This window comes from Medicago sativa, chromosome 1, assembly GCF_051527215.1.
Source record: "Medicago sativa cultivar Bolivia chromosome 1, Bolivia_mono, whole genome shotgun sequence".
Classification (NCBI taxonomy): domain Eukaryota; kingdom Viridiplantae; phylum Streptophyta; class Magnoliopsida; order Fabales; family Fabaceae; genus Medicago; species Medicago sativa.
This window is the reverse complement of record NC_140749.1, coordinates 88571720-88590214: the sequence shown is the minus strand read 5'-3', so window position 1 is coordinate 88590214 and position 18495 is coordinate 88571720. Positions and strand designations below refer to the sequence as shown.

Sequence of the window (18495 nt, the reverse complement as noted above, 5' to 3'; positions counted from 1 at the left end):
TTCTGTTCCGTATAGAATTGAATGTGTTGGAGATTAACAGTTTGTTTACTCTGGTGCTTTATGTTTTCATTTTTATTGATAAAATAAATATTAGAAAATGCACTGTGGAAAACGTTCCATAATGCATTTTGTAATGAAAGTAAGTTGCTGTTTTATTCTCTACATTTGAGCAAATGAAAATCTTTTTACCAGCACCCACTTCCACTCTATCAACCAATGTTGTGTTGTTTGTAAAAAATAAAAACAATGTTGTGTTGTAGCAGTAACTCAATGGTAGTTAGTGACAGTTAAAGAAGTTAGTTATAAATGTTAATTTGTATACTGGCTTATGGACCATATGATGTCGGACTTGAGCTATATAAAATAAAATGTATGTCATTGTGATCAATACAATTCATCTTTATTCTTTAGTTACTCTTTTCTTTTGTAATTGTGGGATTAAGTGAATGTATTGCTCCCCAACAAACTGGTATACATAGCCTTCTCCCAAAAATAGTGTGTGTTTGTGTGAGTGCGCGTCTTGCAGGCTGCATTGATCTAATGGCCAGTTTCAATGGACACTTCGTTCGGTAACTTGCCAATTCTTGATGACAAGAGTTGTATCAAGATGAAGGTGTTTTTGGGCTTCCTGGAAGTGATGGAGAAATAACGAAGTGATGACAAATTAATGCACAAACGAGCCACCTTTTGAGAGTCAAAGAAGAAATATTGTGAGGCCGTTTAGACTCTACAAATGAGCACGGCTATTTTTAAGATTTTGATGATCTAGGGGCGAACCTACAATTTAGACCCTAACTAATTAGTATATAAAAAATTTAAATTCCAAAAGTGTGAAAATAATTTTCTTGAAGATGATAGTTTTTGGCGTGTTAGAAAATGTGATATTCAATTCCCTAATATGTCTTTTTCAATTAAAATGTATATGGTTTTAGCATCAAGAATTAGTACCTTAATTTATAAGATCATGGATATCTAAAGGAAGGATGAAGTGGCCATCAATGTCTACATCAACGTTTGATGCATCGAGAACATATCAATGTCATTGATGGGACCGTCAACATTCAAATTTTCATTAGATTGTTCAAGATTATCTTCTACTACGGCCAATTCATCATTATTCGAAAAGTCTTCTACTCATTTACAAACAAAATTATCTATTTCTCCCTTTTGTGATTATGTTTGCTCATTTTTTCTCCCTTTTTTCACTATCAGATGCATGTTTTTGCGGCAACATTATACGATAAAATAACAAACCAAAACAAATCAAACAATAGCACATAAATCGTGCTCGCCGATGAAGCTACCACTGGAACTCCTTTTTTCTTTCTCTTTAAGATACTGCTGCAACTTTTTCTTTCTCTCATGTTCCTTTCTATTTTGTTATATACATTGTTGTTGTTCCAAATTAGGGATTTGAACTCCCTTTAGTAACATCACGCGATAAATTCTAAATGGACCAGAAACCTTTAATATTTTGGGACCCAATTTTGAACTCATTTTTTTAGGTTTAGGACAGTCGTCCTCCTCGCTCTGCCTCAGATGCGGCCCTATAAATGAGGCTTGGGGGATATTGCAGAAATGTAAGAGAGCATCTTTCCCTCCCCTTCCTCCGCCCCCTCCCCCCAACGCTTCTAAATTCCACACCTGTGTTCAGACCGGAAAGTTAAAAAATTGTTTTATATTTTCCTTTCTAAGAGCATACTTCTAAAGTGCATGCAACAATGTGAGGGTAGAATGAGTTTTTCAAAGTGTTAAGTCTCATACAAGGAATTGCTTATCTCCATTTATTTTCTCTTTTGTCTTTCAAGTGTATTCCATTTCACCATTGAATTTTGACTATTACTTTTTTCACCATACTCATTTCTCGCGCGTCGTATATTTTTACGAAAATGCTTATGTGATTTTCGGATTCTATAATCCGAATAAAGTTTTCCCCTTGTTTTGGGATGAAAAAATGAGTTTTTCATCGATTCAGATTTTATAATCCGAACACCCCAAAAAAAAGGTGTGTTCCTTTCTATTTTTTTGGATTATAAAATCTGAACACCCCCTAAACACCCTTATTTAAGGGAAAAACAGTTCAGATCATATAATCCGAATTATATCAACACAAATTCTAAGCTTGTTTGTAACGTGGATAGCCAATTTAAGAATCATATTAATCTTCCTAACTCTCATCATTCTGTTTTAGGTCATTGTTAGTTATTTCCAGTTGAAAAAAAAATCAAGGAATAAGACTACCATAGAAGGGACTTTCGCCCCTCAAAATCCAAAATTTCATCATTAAGACCAATTTTTTTAGGGTTAAATATGTTTTTGGTCTATATAAATATGTCAACTTTTCGTTTAGTACCTCTAAAAAATTTCTTCAACTTTTAGTCCCTAAAACATTTTCCATCTTCACTGTTGGTCCCTCTTTTAAAAGTAAACTCATACATAGACTTCATAATTTTGGATAAAATTTTGCAGAAAAATTCATAATATTATAATAATCTCTTCCAAAAAAAATATAATTTTTTAACAAAACATGAATTTTTATATTTTTTACGGTTAAAAATTCATCTTTAATTTGTGTTTTGTTAAATAATTCTAAAATTTTTTTGAATTTTTTTTACAATATTCTACATATTTCTCCATAATTCATTAAAAAATACAAAAATTAACTTAAAAATAGGGACCAAAAGTAGTGATTAAAAATTTTATAGGGACTAAAAGTTGGAGAAATTTTTTAGAGGGATTAAAACGAAAAGTTAGTATATTTATAGGGACCAAAAACATATTTAACCTTTTTTTTTATATTCTCTGAAAAATCCAAAAAAAAAATTGCATTAGTTTTATTTGATTTTTAGAATTTTTTGGTGGTATTTTTATATATGCTTGATTTTATTTGACGTGTTTTACCCCTTTATTTACTTTCTTTTATGGTCTTTTTTTAAAAAAGTAAAATTTGCAACTGCTAAGCAAAATTCGCAACTGTTGAAATAGAAGAGATTCTGATTGCGGCTTATTTATAAACATATTTCAGATTATATAATCCAAACATATTCAAATTATGTGTAGATTATATAATCCAAAACCCCGTGTACATTTTTGTAAAAAAAATAGGCACGTGAGAAGGTAATAAAGTTGGAAAAATAGCAATCTTAAAAAAATTTACTTTCAATTTTTATATTAATAACTCATATCACATCTTTTCATTCAATGATAAAATTGAATACACATAAGAGAAGAGACATGATAGTAAAAAAAAAAACAGAGAGAAGATCTATATACTTAGTAAAAAAAAAAAACAGAGAGAAGATCTATATACTCTTAAACAAATTTTCATATAAAAATATAAATATTGTTTTTTTTATAGGGAATAATATAAATATTGTTGGTGTTATTGAAAAAGATAAGAACTTTTGTAATATTTGTTATATATTTTTGCCATTGCAAAAGATAAATATGATTTGTTAAGTTTGTTATATTTGAAAGTCACAAATATCTATACTCATAATTTTAATCAATATCAAAAAATTTATATAAAATATCGCTTGTAATTTAAACGCAAAATTTATATAAAATATCGTTGATAGTCTACAAGTGTTAGCGTAATAAAAATAGCAAAAAAGACAGATACTTTCTTTTTTGACAAAAAAAAAGACGGATACTTAATAGTTAATACTAATAGTAGTATTTAAATTTATTGAAAATCTAGTAATTTTTTTTTTTAAACAATCAAATTGATTTGATGATAAAATAAGATAATTAGGGTCAACCCCTGTCAGTCGTTTCTCATATAGGGTCAACCCCTGTCAGTCGTTTTCTCGTTCCTCAAAACAAAACACAAGTTAAAAGCTTCCCTTCCATTCCATCAGTGGCAAACTCCAAAGGTATGCTCCTCCTCCTCCTCCATCGATCGAATAATTTATTTATTTTTTTGGTTTTATTATTTTAAATTATTGGAATTACTTGTTATTAAACTATTCTTAACAATATATAGATGAAGATCTCTGGAAACCGCGATGATGCATTGGCGTATCTTAAAGCAGTAAGAGCTGAATTTCAATACAACAGGATAAAGTATGATGAGTTGTTAAAACTCCTACTAGATTTCAGGGATGGAAAAATTGATATAAGAGTTATCAAAGCAAGAGTGAAGAGGTTGTTTAAAGGCCATGCAGATTTAATTTTTGGATTCAACACCTTCCTACCAAAGGAACATCAAATCACACTTCCATCAAAGCTTAAAGTTGCAACAACATTTCTTAAGGAAGTAGAAGCTGCATTTCAAGATAACGGGAAAAAGTATGATCAGTTTTTCAAAGTTATGAGGGATTTCAAGGATCAAAGAATTGATACACAATGTGTCGTGGCAAGAATGAAGAAGCTGCTTAAAGGACATTCAGATTTAATTTTGAGATTCAACACCTTCCTGCCAAAACAGCATCGAATCACACTTCCATTTCAACTTAAGACCACTGGTTAGTAGTTCATTGCACTTCTCATATGTAATGTTGATACTTTTCTGCACTTTTTTCTTTGCTATATATATCCATCATGTTTCTACCACGTGCCGTAATGCCATGATTTTTGGTTTGTCGCGATCCACCATGATATTAGTTCTCTAGTAAAATATATATAGTGACATATTTAACTTTTTGATCTTTGTTGGATTGAGACAAATGGAGTCCTAATTTAGTGACTAATTTGATCAAGTTTTGCACAATTAATTGATGGATTAAGTTGTGACACTCTGTATTGTTGAAGAAGAACTAAATTGATGATAGAATTTTTTCATGTAATCAACCAATGTAGTCTATATCTTTGGAGTATTAAAAATGGGGGTCAGGGGTTCATGCATTTTGTGCCCTTGCGAAACTAATGTCCACTGATAACAATGGTCTTACAGCCAGAAAATATTCCGGAAACTTTACAATTAAAAAACAGCAACTAAAAGAATAAATCATCATAGGAAGAAAAAAACAAGAGACCCCCGCCCTGCAACCATTCTGTTAGGGCGGGAATCCTCCTCATTCCCGCCCACAGCAACTAACTTAGGATTCCCCTTTTTCTTTTAACAAATCCTCCTCCTCAGTCCTCATTATATTTAGTTCATATTATTTTGGCTTATTTTCCATTAAAACTTAAGAACAAATACCATGGAATGGCCAACCCCATTTATAGCACCTCATAGGCTCATACCAATATTTTTTCACCCCTAACCTGTAGTCTCCTTAACCTTTATCACTCTGTACCTATTCTGTAAGGATTCTTTATTTTCCCTTTTTTCCAATTCAGCCCATCCTCTTATTCAATGTATTATCTCATGTTCCCCTTGCTATCTCTTTCTAGAATAAACATGAGCTGTGGTCCTATGAAATCATCAACCAATATAGCCTTTTGAAGATTCTTGTGGTTTTTTTTACCAGTCAGGTTAACATTGTCCATTTGTTCTCATCTCACAACCGTTCCCCTTCATCGTATACAAGATAACAGGTTTAATGCTTGTCCGTACCATCATCTAGAACTAGAAGGTCGAGGTGGAGCCAAGGATTTTAAATTTGAGGGGCCAAACATTTAATTGCATGAATTTTTTGCAAAGAAAATAAACAAAAAAATCTAAAAGGAATGTATTAAGGGGCAGAGAGGTGGCATGACCCCACATCTTCGGTCCTTGGTCTACTTATTTTGAAACTATGCTGTCTTTCAGTCTCTTATTTTACGTGACCATTAGAAATGGTGGATGCTAATTCTTCCTGAGCATCTATGGTGATGTAATTGGGGTTGATGTCTGTCCTAAACCCTTGCCATCATCTTGACTTATGTTGGTACTGTTAACGGTCTACACACTCCATTTTTGTTTGAGTTGGGCTATTGACATGTGCAAATTATGATGTTGTCACTGTATTTGGCCATCAAAGGTAAACTATATTTACCTCTGCAGTCTGAAAATTTGTTGTTGATTGTAATTGTAGTAATTCAATTTTGAGAACTATATTAAATAATGTCATGCTTGTTTGTGATGGAAAAGAACACTTAAAACTTATTTCAATAGATTTTGTAGAAGTAGAATCATATTGAATGCCTTCATGTAATCAACTCTTGGATTCATATTGGTATAGTTCTAGAGCTTAGGAAGTTATTTGATAGTACCTCAATACAATGAAGGCTATTCTCATAAATATCTATATTGTATTTTTTATGTTCATGCACCTTATAAAACCTTTATCACTTGTAGGTTTTTCATTTTCTTTGATAGCAATATAACATAAATGGGTTTATATGTTAGAATGCCATGCCTAATAGGTTAGAATGTTAATTTCTGAGGATGAAAATAGATATCTATTGTTTGCTATACATTGGCATGATCCATGATCATGAAAATAGGAAAATAAACTACTCACATGAAGGGGAAAAAACGGATCACATATTTGTATTATGCTGGTTTGGATTTTTGTTTGCGGAAAATGGCGTAATAGATATTTCTTTATCTCCTCATTTTCTATGAATAAAATATCTTATGTTTCAGAAAAAAAAATAAAAAACATATGTTTAGTAATCACCTAACGCAGTCATTGTTGTGATACAAAGGAAAAAAGGTGAAGAAGGTAGAAGACAACTGTGAAGTTCCTTGGGATGTGCTTGATATAATTTCCAAAACACTAGATTTCGACGACCTCTTTCAATTTTCCGGTGTGTGCAAGAATTGGAGGGCTTTTCAAAAAATTTACTGGAGAAATTTCTTGACATCTCAAGGACCTTTACTTCTTCAAGTTTCGTACCTTGGTAAGGAATCATTTTCCATTATTAGCATACCCGACCAAAAAATTTATTGTTTGAAGGTGATGGAGCACGTCTTCGACTATACCTATGTTACGTCTTCTAGCAGATATTTTATCACAACGGAGGACAATAATAATTCATTTTTGCTAATCAACCCATTTACAAGAATAAAGAAGGTAATCAGTACCCCTAGCTCTGAATTTAACTGGTCTCTTTTAATTGACCATGCCTTGCTTGCTTTTGGCAAATGCTCTGAGGAATTTGTCTTGGTGGTTTTATGCCAACGTCATTTGCATGTCTACCAATCCCGAAATTGTAGTTGGGTTACTCATTCGACAATGGGAGATCAAGGGAGGGTTGTTGACTTTGTGGTTCTACATAATGTAATATACGTTGTCACTAACAAGGCCAACATAGGGGTACTCAGCTTGAATTCTGCAAATATTAAATTTCTAAAACTAAAGAGTACTCCTGATGTACCATTTTCCATGTGCCCTAGGTTGGTTAATTGTGATGAACAACTTTTAGTGGTTTTAATGGTCGATGAAATAAGGAATGTGTACAAGATAGACTTTTCAACCATGAATTATGTCGAACTGGAAACTTTAGGCGACATTGCATTATTTGTTTCTGGTGTTTTGAGAAGAAACTGCTATGCATTGAGCAACCCAAACATGTGGGGATATGAGAGCAACTCGGTGTATGTCATCAGAATTTTATCTACATTATGTAATGTGTATTCCGGGGATGATAGAAAATTGCAAAAATTCATAGCGCTTCCAAGTCCTCGTGCATCACTTTTCATCATGTTCGATTGGTGTTTTAGACATCTACAACATGAAGTAGATTATTCTCTGGTTGAGTAACTTACATGTTGTAGACTGGATTGTGGTCTGTGTGTTTCTACCTGTCTTTTTTGCTCTCCAGTAATTTACCTAGAGAAGGCAAAACTTGCAATGGCTTGTAGTTTTATTACTGGACAATTATTGAGAGAAAATAATTTATCTATAAGTATTGAGAATAATTGACATATATTTGTGTGTGTTGGATATTAATAGTTTGTTTACTCTTTTCTTTTACTGGCCTTCCATGTAAAAAAAAAACATACAATTTCACTTACATTATATATTATACTATTCTTTTTTACCAAACATTGACCGTGGTTCTCGTCTCACATTCTAATATTAGGACACCCTAATATTAATAGAGGGTAGCCCTTTATATTTTGTTTAAGCTCGTCACTATGATGAATGGGTAGTTTCCTTTCTTGTTTTGGAATTATATGAACTTTCTATGATTTCAATTTTTTCCTTTGTTCCCTAAAATAAAATGTTATGTAACTTCAAAACCCTGATCTAATTTTATTGTTTTTAAAAAATATTTAGGCAACAACCTTTGTTAAGAGACAAAGGATGTTGTTGACTTAAGAGATTAAACAAGGATTTTGAAACATGAGAATAATCTAAAGGTCACTAAGGTGGCATGGGTAATAGAACTTAATGGATTTTACCAATATAGCAATCATAAGAATATGAGACTATGTTGGATAAAATACATGTTTGTACCTTAAAATATGTCATTAGTTACCTAAAATGGGAACCAATAGAATGAAGTGGACCGAAAAAGTCACTTAAAAAATAAATGAGAATTAAAATCTTTACGAGTAAACTACAGCTTTGTCCTTGAGTTTTGATTTATCCTAAAAGAAAAATTTGGTTATTATAGTCCAAATCAAAAGGTGATGCTTGCTAAAATGGACCTTCATAAAAAAGAATATGTATATTGTAGCAAACTCGTATATATAATTTTAGAGATTTACTTTTTCCACCCTGCTGCCTTCTCGCGCGCCTTGCAAAATTTTCAAAAATGCCCCTGGTCCGGATTATATAATCCAATCCGGACCAGATTGTTAGAGATTTCCGAAAAACGAAATCCGGGCCATACTGTTATGTGCTTTTTTGTGTCTTTCTTTGATGTCAAGAGTCTCTGTTGACCGTTATATGAACCCCACACACGCTGCAATGCAATTGCAGGGTTCATATGAACGGTCAACAATGACCATGACACCACCGACACCCCTAAAAAACTAAAAACATTTGAAGAAAATGGAAGAAAAGAGGTAAAGTGAAGAATGAAGGTATTTTTTGAAGATGGAAGCCTATTTATAGCCTAAAACAAGTCCTAGGTCATTAGTACAGTCCATGAAAACGTGTTAGTGGTTGTAACCGTCCAAACCTACATTAATGACTCTCTTTCAAAAGAATCCAATGCTGAAGCTTTCCGGATTATACAATCCGGAACTTCCTTAACCCTACAAGAAGTGTCAACTTTTCCCTCGTTCACCATTATCGTATTATTCCGGAAAATATATTCTGGAAACCAAAGGTGCATTCCGGATTGTATTTTCCAGACTGCATCAGTGTCATGGCCGGTGGTCTGCACCACATGTTTTTGTCGGTGGTCAAGTTAAAAAACGTGTTTTACCACGTTTTCTGACTACATTTATGACCTCCCAACCGTTTTTGACCCCCCTCCCTATAAATAGCCTTCCAAACCCCACCATTTCTCATACCATCCTCTCCCACCCTCTCCTCCTCTTCTTCATTCTACAACCATGGTTTTCCATTGTTGGCCTTTCATAGATAAGGGCCTCGTTGAAAATTTTCAGGGTTTGTATAAACGGTCAATGAGGATGGAACCGCGCTGCAAAGAAGGGTGGTTCATCTGGGGGGTCATGTGGGTCAGTGTGGTTCTTAGCTTGGTCTGTCTGGGCGTAAGTTTGAGAACCCCCTACCTCCCTCAGGGGCATTGTTCTATTCTTCCCGCCCTCCTCTTCCCTCCTCCTCCGGTTCCCCTTAAATAGGGAAACTACTGTTATGTCCTATCACATAGCAGTGGTTAGGCTATTAGGAGATTAGAATTAGGTTCTTATAAGATTAGAAATAGATTTAAGATCTTATATAATAAATTTAAAAAACTTGAAAATTATTGTAATGTATTGTTCATATATTAATAAAATGAATTGTTTTTATGTTTGTGTCTTTTTATTTATGTTTTTTACTTTACTTGCATTTTATTTGACGAATTTTAAAGCTTAAAATTGTAAAGTTCTGGAAGAAAACAATTCCGGATTGTAAAATCCGGATATATCTGCAAAATTCTAACAATTGATTCCGGAAAACGAAATCCGGACCAAAGGGTAAAAATGGAAAGAAAAAAAAAATAGGACGCGCTAGGAAAGACATAAGGTGGAAAAAGTAAATCTCTCGCTGTAATGTGTTGGATGGACCACTTACGCCGATGCCATGAGATGCACCCTTTATGTTATATATACGTAGCTTTGAATTCTTAACAATACTGCTCCTCGTTGGAATATTAGTTCTAAAACCATTTTGATTGTTCTCAAAATGACAAGGTTACCCCCTCCTTTTCACCTTGATGTTGTTTTTATACGTCAAAATTGATTGTTTGTGGCTCGTTGGAATGTTATTACCATGCCCTCAAGGCTCCAACACCTTCGGTAACACTTTTCATGTAGAAATATTGCTTTCTTTATAATTCTTACCGAGCCTAATATGAAGGAGAAATTCTTGGTTGGTCACGGGACCAACACAAAGCCATTTGGTCACAGCCAACCACCATGTGACAGCTCATTCACATCTAAAGAGGGAAGAGAGAGAAGATGGGAACCGTGAAACAAGAAGGGAAAAATACGACGGACACAATAATCCCACGCCGGACACAACGACGGATAAGGCAGCGGCGACAAAGACGTCGATGTTGACAACAGCGATAATTGTGGTCACCGGCGACGACGTCATCAACAACCATGGTGACAGTGATGAATGTTCCATGTTGTGATTAAACATCAAACATCAACAGAACATGGACTGCGGATCAAACATCAAACAACAAACAATATAAATTATTTCTAGTTTCTAGAAAAATCATCTTCATCGTCCTCGCACGTCTGAATTTTTTCAGCAGATGAAAGGCTAAAACTCTACTCTGTCATCAAAAATAACAAAGCAGATAAAGCATGAAGTATGGCAATTCTCATCTCTGTTCCACTGTTAACTGCTTGAATCATTAGTAGCACAAGAGAAAACAATTAAAATGCTTTAATGGTTGTGTTTTAATGTCTGAAGATTAACTGAGTTTGGATTAGCATATTTTGATATCAAGAGAAGTTTTCAAACACAACATGTTGGTTGTGTCCGGCGTCGGCTCCGCTTTCACCTCGTCAACATCACTATCGCCGCCGCCGCCTTCTCCGTCGTCCATCACCGTTGCCGCCGCCTTCTCCGTCATCGTGTCCGGCGACCGGCGTAGTCATTTCAGTGCTTCTTCTTCCTCGGTGGCATGGGATTGGGATTGGGATGTTATCTCTCTCTCTCTTTACTGTTTTTTATTTTTCTTGTTTTCACTTCACGGTTCCCATCTTCTCTCTCTTCCCTCTTAAGATGTGAATGAACTGTCACATGTTGGTTGGCTGTGACCAAATGGCTTTATGTTGGTCCCGTGACCAACCAAGAATTTCTCAATATGAAGTCCTTAAACCATTTTTTTTTTAATAAGCCAAGATGGTGTATATATATGTACAAAGTTGTGTCGTAGAGACTAATAGAGTTTTACAACATTCGCGGTGCAGTGCAGCCTTCTCTGCCCTCCCAAAAAGAGCTTTACAACATTCACAATCAACAAAAAGAGAAGAATCAACCAATGCCTAAACAAACAAAATAACTTTTTAAACTAGTTATTAAATTCCTTAAACTTATTTTCCTTGATTGTTTTATTTGTCATGGGCCCCCTCTAGAGTGCACAAGTAAGTAACTTTTTACCAAAATATATCAAAGTGTGGCACACATTATTATACTATAGTAGACAATTTACACCATGATTCTATCTCATTCTCTCACTCTAGCTGGAGTGGAAGGGGAAAGTTTGAGCTTTAACAAATTAAACCAAAAGGAGTGTGTTTTTTGGTCATCGTAATAGGTTTCAACTTGAACCAAGTTTGAGCTTCGAATCTACTGGTGGTGTTGAGAAATTGCGAGGATATGGAAGAAGAGAAAGAAAGAGGTGAAAAATAGATTATTATTATTCTTTTAATACGAAATAGTGAAAATGGGATAGGGTACAAACATATCTAGTGTATAATGTACCATGCACAGGGGCGGATCTGGACTCAAAATATTAGTGGGGCAACTTTTTTTTTGTCAAATAATTAAATAATATTGTATTTAATAAGAAGTTATATTAAAAATAGTTGTAGAAACCAAAATTACAAAGAAAATAATCTATTTTTCATTTGTTGAAACTGAACTAAAATTATATCATTACTAATTGTTCTAAGAACATCTCTTTCTATATAGGTTACAAGAGATGAATCGAATGCTCTAGCATGATACCCGTGAATACGGGCGGGTGAGCGTGTTGCGCTCTTTTTTTAAAGCAAGCGCAATTGCGTAAAAATTATAAAAATATAGACATATGTACAAATTGTACAAAAATTTATTTCCATATTAAATATGAGTAAAAATATAGAGACGTGTATAAATTAAAAAAAATCGGTCCTCATGTAAATATATAAGTAGGTCATCTTATTAATATACAAGTAAAAATATAGACACATGTATAAATTACAAAAAAAATATGTCTTCGTATTAATATATAAGTAAAAATATAGACACATGTCTAAACATAAAAAAAAAATTAAGTTTGTATTAACATATGAATACAATTATACAATGAACCAATAATTAATAAAAAAAAAAAAAGGAAAAAAGGGGGGCCTAGGCTGGTGTGGCACTTGCCACACTGTGCCTTGAAGAGGTCCGCCCCTCCATGCACGATATTATTCACTTGAGCATGCTAGCATGAGCCTTGTCGTGGAGTTGCAAATGGTCGTGTGGATCCTGATGTATGAGGAGTGGACTTTTGCAGTGTAATTTGTTGCAAAAAACAACACATTTTTTATTTCATCCATTTATTATCTCAACCATTGTATAGTTTTACCAGGATTTCATATAATATAGACCCATCTAATGGAATCCTGGTTTGTGAGCATCCAAAAGAAAATTACATATCAAATACTAAAAATACACAATAGGATGAATTGTTGAGTACCAAGTAAATCCAGTATGAACCGATAGGGATTTGTTTATTTATATTAAATGATGCTATGTGTACTAATAAGAAAGTGACAGTGATCAATAATATACACCAACTATCTTGCCAACATTTTCTCAAACCATTACATTAAACTAGTCTAGTGATAGGATCGTGATTTGCGTATCATAATAATTTTCACGTTGAATACTTCTCCAATAAAAAAATAATAGGTTAACGAGTGTCCCGGGCGGAGGCCCTCTTTAAACATTCCAAAAAAAGGAATTATTCCATAAAAAAATCAAAAATTTCAATTTCCAATGAATTGATTACATTAATTTTCAATAAAAATTACCTTTTAAAGTCTTAAAAGTGCCCCAGGGCACTCGTTAACATTTCCCAAAAATATTAACACAATCTTTTTTTTTTTAGGGAAACACAATCTTTTTTTTCACAAGACAAAAATATATAAAGAACTTTTGTAATTAATCACATAGAAGTTTTTATAAAATAGAACTGACCAAGCATGGCTACAGAACAGACAGAGACTCGAGCATGATCATTATGTTTAGCAATGACGATAATTTGATGGGAAAATGGGACACAAAAACAATTTTACAAAATAAGTTGGTAGTAAATCAATCACAATTTGCCAATACGACATATCCAATAAGCTCTAATTAAGATCTCTTACAATGAGTCGAGGTTTATAATATAATATAATATTATGATAGGAGTAGTTTATTAACTCGTATCTTCGAGACTTCGACCCACAATTTTAACAAAGCTCTAAGTGAAAAGCTACAAAAAAAAAAAAAAAGAGAAAAAAAAGGGGTAAACAAGTATGCGGGTACCGTTATCCCTAATCATGTTTGTCCGACATTATAACTTCAATCATAAACAAATTAGTTTTTTTGTGCATTATTATTAATTAAAATACATACAAGAATTATCGTTTAGAATGAATTGAAAATATTAGCATTTGTTGGTAAATCATTAAAGATAATTTGCTAAAATGGAACCTTCTGTATTAGCGTTCTCATTTACTATTTACTATACAAGAAAAGGTACTATACAAGTTGATATTGACGTTTTTTTGTTGTTTGAATTGTCCCTAATGCTTCTGATCAATATGAATTAGAGAGGTTCATTTGAAAAAAGTAGCGTTGGACAAGGGATGAGCTTGCTTCTGTATGACGCAGGGGTGAGGCTCTAAATACTCTAAAAAAACATGTTAAGTCATATACATGCTACAACACTGAATAATTTACGCTGGAAAACACTTGCAATACTAGTGTATATTAGAAAGATCAATCTGTATACGCATACACAACAACATCCATATACTATACTAGTGTATATTAGAAAGATTAAGCATGGATAAGCATGCTCAACATCGCATCCACAGCATCCATATACTATACTAGTGTATAATAGAAAGATCAAGCATGTATACGCATACACAGCATCAATATACTCGTGAGGGGTATGATTTGTTAGAACCCTACATATTAATGTTGTTGACTGTCGAAAGAAAGAAGAAAAACATCTAAAAGTCAACTTACCAGTATCCACTTCTCAACCTTCCAGGATTTCATATGTACTGTATTGTTTCCATCAGTCACAGTATATGCAACAATTTGCCTTATAAAGAAGAAAAATATCTAGCAGTCAGCTTACCAGTATCCACTTCTCAACCTTCCAGGATTTCAGATGTACTTAATTGATTCCATGAGTCAAAGTATTTCCAACAATTAGTCTTATAACTGGAACAAGGTTTTTCACCACAAAATCTGCAACCCGTTCAGCAAAGGGGTCATCAATGTCCTCCTGCATTCTCTTACCGCTGGATTCCTCACCAACAGCCACATTCCTAGCCTTATCAACAAAATCTGCAACCCGTTTAATAAAGCGATCATCATTAACTAGCTTTTTCACCACTAAATTTGCAATCCGTTTAACATAGGGGTCTTCATCAATGTCCTCTTCCATTCTCCTATCAGGAGCTCTCTCACAAACAAAGTACTTACCATCAACATTATTAGCTTTGTAACCGATACCGGCAACCCGTTTAGCAAAGGGACCTTCAACAGCAAGTTTTTTCACCACAAGATTTGCAATCCGTGTAGCAGAGATGTCTTCATCAATATCCTCTTCCCTACTCTCATCACCTTTCTCACCAATGTTCTTACTCTCAATAGCCACATTCTTACCTTTATCCACTATCTTAACACCAATTTTCTCCTTGTCAACTGTCCTCTTTCTCTTCCTACAAATTTCCTCAGCAACAGAGTTCTTGTAATTAAGAGCAGCACTCACACTCGAGTCAGTCAATTTCTTACGCCTTTCTTCAAGATCCTTATACTTCTTCCTAATGGCTGAAGCATTGCGCTTTGCTAAAGCCTTTCCCGAAACCGGATCCTTCAAGATAGCATTCCAGCGTTTATTACCCACAGGAGGAATATGTTTGAATTTCTCAACACCTGAATCTAGAGCGCTAATCTCTTCATCACACCAAAGATCTCCACAGCTTAAGCGTTGGCCCCCATTATCTTCATCAGACTCCAACTCAAAATTGCTATCATCTTCATCAGACTCCAACTCAGAATTGCTAGTATCTTCATCAGACTCCACCTCGGGATTCACCTCAGGATGGATTGGCACAGGTAACTGATTAATATCTTCATCAGACTCAAACTCAGAATTGTTATTATCTTCATCAGACTCCAACTCAAAATTGCTATTATCTTCATCAGACTCCAACTCAGAATTGCTAGTATCTTCATCAGACTCCACCTCTGGGATTCACCTCAGGATGGATTGGCACAGGTAACTGATTAGTATCATTTAGATACTTATTCAAGAAATGTTTATTACTCATGAGGCTGGAAAGAAGGAACCAAAAAAAAAAAAAATCAGTCATACATGTGTTTATTTTATAACACGGCAACAGTTACAACTACAAAAAAATCATTTCATATGAAAAGACTTGACTACACACAAGAGCAGCACAAGTCCAAATATAACATATAATAACAACAACCGAAAATGAATATTAAATTTGAACAGCTTTTCTATCATTAACAAACATTTGAAATAAATCAAATCAGTACTAACTAATACATAAACAGTAATAAGAACAGAAAATAAAACAAAGTTGACATTAAACAATGTTGAAGAATATAGATAAAATAAAACTAAAAAATACAGGAAAATATAAATAGAAAATTCTATGGAATTTTATCTGTAAAAAAGGAAACAGAAAATTCTATAGAATCAAAAAAGGAAATAGTAAATTTTATAGAATTTCAAGAACAAAAAACTAGGTTAATATTTAGAAACAAAAGAAGTATAAATCAGACGAAAAATAGGAAATAAGGTTTTAGATGAAGGATAAGTAACAAATTTGATGATGACGAAGAACAGAAACTATAAATAAAATTGAATCAAAAAACAAAAATACTAGGTTAAAGCTTAATAAAGAAAGTACCTCAAAAGTGAAGAACGAGGTTGAAGATTGAAGAACGAGGTTGAAGATTGAAACGAACGAACTGTATCTCCAAAAAGCCCCTGATTCAACCAAATTCAAAATGAGTGTGAGAGAGAGAGAGAGAGAGAGATTCAAAAAGAGAGAGGGAAGAGAGAAAGAAAACGTACCAGGAAATGGAGCGGGAAAAAAAACGATACAAACAACATCCTATTTATAGGGGGGAATTGTTGGGCTTTTCAAAGTTGTTATTGTTGGGCTTTAGATGTCTGTCTTGTCTTGTGAAGGAAGTTTCCGGTGATAATTCAAATCATTTCAAAATGAACAAAAATATAAATAATTCAAATAATTTAAAAAATAGCAAACGAAAATGGAAAATACATTGAAAAAAAAAAAGAGAAATGAAAAGCAAAAAAAAAACGAGGGAACATAGTAACAAAAATAGTGTTCATGGTCACAAGGGGCCTCAGTGATCTTGGGTATAAAAACGTCACGCGTTTTATAGCTCACATCATTAGCCTAATATAACTGTCACAGACAGAACAGATAAAACGTGTTCTTTTAACTCACAAACATCGTTTGCACAACTAATTTGCACAACTTTAACGAATAATAGAACAAACAAAACAAGAAAAATTGAAATTGAAATGAGAACATCTATATACTTCAGTAGAAAACACATTGAATAGTTTAGAGAGGTTGCTCTTTCAAAAAAATAAAAAAGGGTTTAGAGAGGTTGTTGTGCGGTGGCCACACAGAAAAAAGTTAGGGTTGGAGGATACAGAGTTAGCTTGAGAGACATTTATAGTTACTTTGGTAAATGGGCTTGATATTGTGCTTGGTGATATGGGCTTATTAACTTCACTCGTTCAAATTCCTTTGTTTCTTGGGGGTATTACTAGGGGTGGGAAAAAGCTAAATTATTGAACCGAACCGAACCAAAAAAATCCGAATCATTATTAACGGTTTTAGAACTGAACTGAAACAGTTCAATTTAATTCACTTTATGATTTATCGGTTTGGTTTGGTTTAGAACACTTTAATTCAGTTTTAAATAGTTTTAAAATCCGATTTCGTTTGATTTTTTTTAGTTTTTTCAGTGGTACTAATAATAACAATTTGATTAAAAAAATCATTCTATTCTAAATAATAAATTTTATTTTATTTAAATTATTCAGCTATAAACCATTATAACAGTTTGGTTCGGTTTGGTTCGATTCAGTTTTCATCCTAAACTAAATCATGTACATCCCTGGGTATAAGTAGCATTTTCAATTTTGTTACAGGTAACTAAAGTTGGGAATTGATCAGGCCGGCCTACAGGGGCCTATGCTCTGGCCTTTTTATTAAAAAGGATATGTTTGTGCTTTTGAAAAAAACCTATTTAAGTAAATAGGTCACGTTTAGGCTATCGAAAAAAACTTACGAATGATAATAGGCCGACCTATTTATGCATATTATTAAAATTTATTTTTTATTTATATTAAAATATAATTTATATTAAACATAAAAATAAAAATAAAATAAAAATAGGCCTAAGAAAGGTCATTGATCAAGCTTAGGCTTGCAAAAATTTTCATATGCTAGACTAAGACCCACCAAAATCCGGCCTATTCCCAACTCTACCCGTAACCAAGTCTATTTCTAACATTAGCTAATTGTCGAAAAATAATAATAATCTCATCCTAATAATTAAAGGTTTTGCTAACAATTGCCTTAGAACACTTGTTAAAAATTGAAAGATAGAAATAATTTATAACTTTAATGTAAAAAAAATGTTTCGATATGTTGAATACCCAAATTAAAAAAAAAAACTTGTATTAAAAGTGATTTAATTTTAAAAGTCTAATTTAATTTTTTTCGATTGAAATTACATATTTTTTTGAGCATTTTATCTTATCTTAGTTTAAAGGTTTAATTACACTTTTGATCCTCGCATTTTGACCAGCTCACGAAAATGGTCATGCCTCTTTCAAATCGAACAAAGTCGTCCCTAAACTATTATGTTTTTTGGAGTTTTAGTCCTACCTCCTATTTTTCAACTCCAGAAACGCAAAGAAATGACAATTTTAGACCTACCCCCATGCTCAACCATGAAATAAACAAGGAATAAAGCATGTGGGTACAAG

The 18495-nt window shown here is 33.3% G+C and overlaps 2 protein-coding genes across 2 annotated transcripts; one reads left to right on the top strand and one right to left on the bottom strand.

The window, feature by feature from the left end:
• Positions 1 to 3792: 3792 nt before the first annotated feature.
• Positions 3793 to 7871, top strand: LOC146958789 (uncharacterized). The gene is made up of 3 exons (XM_085740308.1): positions 3793 to 3875; positions 3986 to 4466; positions 6577 to 7871. Exons 2-3 carry the CDS (start codon positions 3986 to 3988, stop codon positions 7632 to 7634), a joined length of 1539 nt encoding a protein of 512 aa, XP_085596434.1. The 5' UTR covers positions 3793 to 3875; the 3' UTR covers positions 7635 to 7871.
• A 6274-nt stretch (positions 7872 to 14145) lies between these two features.
• Positions 14146 to 15760, bottom strand: LOC146958788 (uncharacterized). The gene is made up of 3 exons (XM_085752645.1): positions 15757 to 15760; positions 14578 to 15677; positions 14146 to 14462 (listed from the first exon to the last, which is right to left on the bottom strand). The coding sequence occupies exons 1-2, from the start codon at positions 15758 to 15760 to the stop codon at positions 14599 to 14601; spliced, it is 1083 nt and encodes a 360-aa protein (XP_085608771.1). The 3' UTR covers positions 14146 to 14462; positions 14578 to 14598.
• Positions 15761 to 18495: the final 2735 nt, after the last annotated feature.

Bases quoted from the DNA above. Each gene is read 5' to 3' on its own strand.
- LOC146958789 (XM_085740308.1), top strand. From the start codon at position 3,986: ATGAAGATCTCTGGAAACCGCGATGATGCATTGGCGTATCTTAAAGCA. The intron at 4,467-6,576 runs GTTAGTAGTTCA...TGTGATACAAAG, and splicing joins ATTTCAACTTAAGACCACTG to GAAAAAAGGTGAAGAAGGTA.